Raw genomic sequence first — 7,239 nt, 5'->3', positions numbered from 1 at the left:
ATAATTTTTTATAGAAGTTAACAAACAAAAATGGAAATAAAAATTTATTCAAACTATTTTAAAAGTTAAATATTGAAACTGAAATAAAGTTATTCAATTTAGTTTGAAACTTACAACAAAATGTGAGAAATAAACATAAGTATTCTATTAAGATCTAACTTAATAATATATATATGTGTCATACAGAATGACTGTACATGTGCAAAGACTAGACTGGGTCTCATATTACAGTCATATTACAGTCATTTTATAGCTGATGATTAATTATAAAGGAAAAAGGATAGTTTTCAAAGTATTTTAAGAGTGTGCTAAAGCCATCTGAAATGCTCTTTTATCGAAAATATCTTTTTGTTTCGAAATGGCATTTAAGAATTTTCTGTGTTTTCTCGCCTCTGATGTTACAATTTCAAAATGATCGGTTAGAATCCAGGAGTGAATATCAAAATTAATATAAATTTCTGCGAACAACTTATAAAATATATATACATATCAATATGTATAATAAAAAATTTATAAAAAAAATCTATCACTATATCTGATTTTTTAAATAAAAAAGCCGTGTCACGAAGTGCGCACAAAGACAGGAGCAGTTCTTTCTTAATAACATATATATATATATATATATATATATATATATATATATATATATTATATGTATATATTATGCCACAGTATCATCAATATTTGTTGTATGTCTATCTGTGTTATCTCTTCAACAAAAAATATTAAAAATTAATAATTAGTAATTTAACCACTGTGTACATTTAATTATAAAATTTACTTGGTTTTTTTTTGATAACGTTCATTTGCATGCCGTAACCACGATTTAATTGGTTCTGCAATAATATGCTCTGTTGCATTTGGGAAATGAACTCTTACAACACCTATATTAAAAATCATTATATATTTATAAATTAGTATTATATTTAAAAGTGACAATATGATTATACTTACTGAATATAACTTTCCGTAGTTCCAAATCATATAATATTCGTTTTTTTTTTCCTCCAATGTAACTGAACATACACGCTAATTTGTCAGACATTACTGTTCGTAAAAGATTAAATGCAATTCTTTTGATGTCATTACCGCCAATACGCGATAATTCTTTAATCTGTAAGAATATAAAAAAGTACATTAAGTAAATTACTATATTAAGTATGTGTGTGTGCACGCACACGCATACACATACACACAGGAATTTTCGGCAAGCGATACAAATGTAACGCAAAGTTTCGTTCTATCTTTATTGTTTACTGGTATTGAAAGAAGATAGATATCTATGTAACATTGTGTTGACTTGTGTCGGTTGTGGAAACACACATGAACGTACACATGCACATATAATAAGGTATTCGAATTTTTTAAATTTTAGCACTTACCAATTTTTGGCGATTTATTTGACCTTCAATTAATGATTTTTCAAAATTCTGTAAATCTTCTATATTTTCAATTGGGAACTTATTCATTATATCTTGTTCCACAGTTTCGCTTTCTATTCCATGAGAAGAAGATATTTGAAGATTTTGTATAATAGTGTCTAATTTGTTATTTATAATATTTCCTTGTTCTGTTAATGAATTGAGTTGATATCCTATGTCTAAGATTTTTCTTATTATATAACATTGCAAATCATGAATTGCTAAAATTATAAAATAATATAATTGATATATTAATAAAATAAAATAATGAATGTATGCAAAGAAATGTATATTAATATAATATAAATGATAGTTTTATACTTACTTAAACTAATATTATTTGCAATAGCGCAAGGCTCAGATTTATCTTCATTACACGTATCTGTAATTAGAAAATATATCAATATATATATTTTTATAAAAGCCATCTCCAAACACAAACTATCAATAATCAGACATCATCAATGTTATAACTTCATTCAATACAATGTAACTAATACGTAACATATATGTATATTATATTGCATTTATAATCTTGAATTCAAAAATATAACACTAATGTGTAGTATTATTGTTAGTTGATGTTTATATTTGTGATTTTTAATTATAAATTATCTATAATTACCAGAAATAAAATCATTATCATTTTTATTTATTTCGCGTGTTATAGTATTTTTACATTTCAGTTTATTTTCTTTAAAAGTATTTACAGCTTCTTCTGTGAATCAATTAATAATAAAATAATTATAGTTATACTTTTAAATTTTAAATGTATTATATATAAAATATGATAAATTTGTTTCATACTTATTAACTGTTTTTTGGATTTGTCGTCACATTTATTCTTTGATTTGGTGTTAAAGCTGTTGCTTTTTATTTGTGGAACTTTAGGATAATCAGGTAACTATATATTTTCTTGATCACTATTATTATCTTCACTGCTTGAGATTATTATTTTTGCTCTCTCTTTTCGGGATTTCTTAAAAGCTTCTAGATCGTCATTTTCTGAATTAATGTCTGACAAAATTTCAGCTTTTTTCAATTTTAATAATCCATTGTCATATGAATCTAAATGAAAAATTAATTAATATGCTTAATACGTATAACAAAAACAATTATAACAATTGTTTAATATATACAAACTAATCATAAATAACCAAATTTCTACTTTGTGTCTTTCGCAGGTACAACTTACTTGAACTGGCTAAAATTTTCTTTATTTTGAACAACGACCATTCATTTTCATATGGTATGCGATTTTTTACAGCTTTCATAAATTTATGTGAACTAAACTTTGGTCAATAAGCAGTACTTTTATCTTCCATTATCCAGGAGGTGGGAATCATTTCCATACCATCTTCAAACTCAACAATGGACCATAAATCTTCCATTATGTATAGGTATACTGTAATATATCATATATATATATGTATATATATATATATATATTATATATTACATATATCATATGTATATATATATACAGGGTGTCCCATTTTAATCCATCCAATCGAATATCTCGAAAACCAAGCTTGAAAGAGAAAAATGTTTCAGACAAAAGTTGTATGGTTTCTAGGGGGACATAAGATGGTACCATTGGTTTGACCTTGAAGAGTTATTTGAAGGTCACATGAAGGTCACTTTCAATTTCTTAAATGGAATATACATTTTCTCATTACAAATTCTTGTAGCTTATCTCGAGAGCTTTCCAAAACACTATAATAAAATATTTTTTTATTGAGTACTTTTCGAGTTATGAAATCGAGGCTTGAAATCATTTCTTAATTTAACATAAACCGTAATATATCTAGTAAAATATTCATTTTTCGATTATCTTGCTTTAATACTTTTATGTACAAAATAATGAGAGAAATCAATGGTGTAAAAAAAACTCATAGTTGATTCAAAGAAAAAATATGTAATTGTTAATTGCAAATTACATATTTTTTCTTAAAAATAACTATGTGTTTTCTTTACACCAATTGATTCCTCTCATTATTTTGTACATAAAAGTATTAAAGCAAGATAATCGAAAAATGAATATTTTACTAGATATATTACGGTTTATGTTAAATTAAGAAATGATTTCAAGCTTCATAACTCGAAAAGTACTCAATAAAAAAATATTTTATTATAATGTTTTGGAAAGCTCTCGAGATAAGCTACAAGAATATGTAATGAGAAAATGTAGATTCCATTTAAGAAATTGAAGGTGACCTTCATGTGACCTTCAAATAACTCTTCAAGGTCAAACCAATGGTACCATCTTATGTCCCCCTAGAAACCATATAACTTTTGTCTGAAACATTTTTCTCTTTCAAGCTTGGTTTTCGAGATATTCGATTGGATGAATTAAAATGGGACACCCTGTATATATATGTGTATGTATATGTGTGTCATATATATATATGTGTATGTATATGTATATGTATATGTATAAGTATGTGTATGTATATATAAATTTATAAATGCAGCAATGGAAAGACAGCAAATTTGTTATTAAATGGAAACTGAACATATTTTATTTTAATATCTTTTACTAGCCATATTTTAAAATCTGATAAATTACATACAACAAATATTCCTAAAAGAGATGAAGGGCATGGTTTATCATATAAATCTTCTCTATGTAAAAATTCATTGCCAATAATGACATCTGTCTTTAGATTTTTATGATAAGTAATATTTTTTATTCGAACAATACTTCCATCACTTAAACCACAGCAATTATCTGCTAATGTATCTGTACGTATGGTTGCATTTGAGCATTTTTATTATGTAATATTGTGGATTACAGCAACCTTCAATTAAAGGACCTTTCGTATGAATAGATTTTCTGTGAATTACAAAGTCAGATAATGTTATGTCATGCAATTCTCGCGGTTTCTCAATGTTTCTTCGTTCAATATATCTTCTAACAACCTGTTGTAATGGTTGGTTATGCTTTTTTAATATATTTTTTAATGTTTGCAAATAATTTTCATATTTGAACGAACTAAAGGTGTACCAAATCTTTTCGCATCTTGTGCTAAATGAATGAGACCATGTACGTTATGTGAAATGTTGAAAGCACCATATAATAATTTGAAAGATAATACAAAATGTTCTAGAAGCTCTTGAGCATAGTCAATATATTCGTGAAATTGTGAACAACATAATATTCTAATCGCAACATGCAATACTAAAAAATGATTATACAGATCCTTTCGAAGAAGTTTAAAAACTACACAGCCTGTGTATAACAGTACATTTCGAAATTCTGTTGCCTTCCATAGTTTGACAAAAGCAAGTGATCTTGATTTGCGCACAAATTCGCATGGTATATATATTTGTAATACATTTTCCAACTGTGATGATATTTCCTCCACTTTTCTGTGTTGTAAACGGACTTCAAGTTTTCCGAATAACCACATATATAATAATTTACGCATGATTCCTAAACATACAAGATGCATATAGTCCAAAGGTATATTGTTCACAAAATCAAAATCTGATAGCTTTAAAATAGCAGAATGCCCAACATGATAATTTTCGTCCTTCCTTAAACGGAAATCTTTATCTGTTCGTAGTTGTGCATTTGTTTCAGGAAAACACATTTTACCGTTAATATAACTGCCTTCAATTATGCACTTTGTGCAACTGGAATAACCGTTATGTTCTTTTACTTGCAACACAAATGCTTTCGCTGGTGCATCACATATAATAGAATTAATGTACATGCTATATTTTTGTTATTAACAGTAATTCCTTCTTCGTGTAATATTTTTACTTCATCTACAAATTTTGCAAGAAATTCATTTGAATCTGATGGTTTATGTGTTCCATAATAAATGCCAATAATAAAAACTTCTTTAGATTCAGATATGGATCCCAAAATTGGCCAAAATTGTTGCTGTGACGACTTCGACAATGGCAATCCATCGATATTTATTGATATTTTAATTTCTGTAATATTTTGTGAAACTAATGGTAAAATACTTAGTATCCCTTCTCTTAGTCCAAAATGATAATATTGACCACCAGCACAAATCTCAATATTACTACTTCTAGGAGTACGCAAAGGAGTTCTTGAATTTAACGGTATGTTTAAATTGCAGTTATTACATGTATATTATTTAATTCCTTTTAACAAAGAGTTCAATGATGATTGCGAAATACGTTCTTTAACAGCCCATTGGCTTAAAAATGTCTTAAAATCTATATTCTTTGATGCACTATCTACATTATTATTTTCTGTAACATTGTTTATTTCATCTTGTACGACTCTGCTATTTTCATCAGAAAACTCATCACTTGATATTAAATTCTCATTACGTAAAACATTTTCAAATTCATTTGATATTAGATTCTCATCACATGAAATATTTTCAGATTCATTTGATACTAGATCCTCATCATGTAAAACATTTTCAAATTCATTTTGTATGTCATTTTCTATAGAATCATGTACATTTTCATTTTGTAATATATTTTCAGAAAATAATGTAGAAGCAAATGTTGATTGAATGATTTTATGAGATTCCATTATAATATCTGTTTCCATTTTTATCATTTTTAATCGATGTGAGGAAGTAACTGTACGTTTATATGAATGTTTTTTACCTAACATTTTAAATTTGTTTTCTAAGATTAATTTAGCAATTGCTTTTATAAAAAACAATAGTAATTTAGAAAAACAAATAATTTAAAAAAAATAGTACAAATTTAAAAATAGTAATTTAAAAATAAAAATTAATTTAATAATATAAAGATTTAATAATATGTGCGTGTAGGTATGTGTGTATGTGTATAGAAAAAGTTAGTCCACGTAATTCATCTGTAAAAAATAAATTTATAATTTATAAATTGAATTTCTTCAGAAACTGTTCGAATTTCTAATTGTTTATGTAAAAAAAATTGATAACACCTACAATACATTTTCCAGATTTATATTATAATATACCAGATATTCAAAATAAAGTGTCACAAGTTTATCTCTAAAAATATAATTCTAGAAAAAATAAAAAATGTAAGTGATCATGTAAGCCAACATGCTAGTTATAAAGCTAAAAATTTGTTTATACGCTGCTTGCTGTCATACATGTGAGTATGCTTTCAAAGATAGTGTTATTTTTGTTGTGTAATTTAATAAAATAAACTAAATATATCATATCAATTAGCAACGATTTACTATTATGCATTGCTAATTGACATAATATAATATTTAATTTATTTATCAAATTGTTATTAAATTACACCAAAAATAGCACTGGTTTTATCTTTGAAAACTAGCATGCTCACACGCATGACAGCAAGCAGCGTACAAATAAATTCTAGCTGCATAACTAGCAAGTTAGCTTGCATAGTCACCTACATTTTTAATTTTCTCTAGAATTATATTTTTGAAGATAAACTTGTGACACTTTATTTTGAACATTTATTTTGAACTAATATGCTAACACTCATGAGAACATGCAGCGTACAAAATTTATTCTAGCTCTATAGCTAGCATTTTAGCATAGCTCGCATGGGATTCAATACACAAAAAACACACCATGTGCCATAGACTTAACTTTAATAAATTTAAGTTTTTCTTTACTTACATATCTAATAATAGATGAAGCCTCCTTTCTTTTACTGTTATTAGAATTGTACTATACTTTTTGTTTTATTATTAGAATTGCACTATACTATACTTTGCACTGTCCTGCCAACAGAATGTACACAATAATACTGCAACATAGAACAAAAATAATAATTATTATTTTTACATCTACACACACACACACACACACACACACACACACACACAATAACGAATGATTGGACTGCTACAATA

At 26.3% G+C, this 7,239-nt stretch overlaps 1 protein-coding gene and 1 long non-coding RNA gene across 3 annotated transcripts; both read right to left on the bottom strand.

Annotated features, from left to right (window-relative positions):
• Nucleotides 1-661: 661 nt before the first annotated feature.
• On the bottom strand, nucleotides 662-1,636 carry LOC105253460. The gene is made up of 4 exons (XM_020028176.1): nucleotides 1,383-1,636; nucleotides 955-1,114; nucleotides 782-884; nucleotides 662-710 (listed from the first exon to the last, which is right to left on the bottom strand). The coding sequence occupies exons 1-4, from the start codon at nucleotides 1,467-1,469 to the stop codon at nucleotides 662-664; spliced, it is 399 nt and encodes a 132-aa protein (XP_019883735.1). The 5' UTR covers nucleotides 1,470-1,636.
• A 103-nt stretch (nucleotides 1,637-1,739) lies between these two features.
• LOC109610131 lies at nucleotides 1,740-2,814 on the bottom strand. 2 transcript variants are annotated; one of them, XR_002192646.2, is made up of 3 exons: nucleotides 2,617-2,814; nucleotides 2,229-2,489; nucleotides 1,740-1,803 (listed from the first exon to the last, which is right to left on the bottom strand). It is a non-coding gene; the product is annotated as an uncharacterized LOC109610131 (long non-coding RNA). The 2 variants fall into 2 exon arrangements; XR_002192645.2 differs by lacking the exon at nucleotides 1,740-1,803 and adding an exon at nucleotides 2,105-2,139.
• Nucleotides 2,815-7,239: the final 4,425 nt, after the last annotated feature.

Source organism: Camponotus floridanus, unplaced genomic scaffold (genome assembly GCF_003227725.1).
Source record: "Camponotus floridanus strain SB8 unplaced genomic scaffold, Cflo_v7.5 scaffold143, whole genome shotgun sequence".
Taxonomy (NCBI): Eukaryota; Metazoa; Arthropoda; class Insecta; order Hymenoptera; family Formicidae; genus Camponotus; species Camponotus floridanus.
Note: the sequence above shows the minus strand (reverse complement) of the source record. Positions and strands in the feature narration are given on the sequence as shown.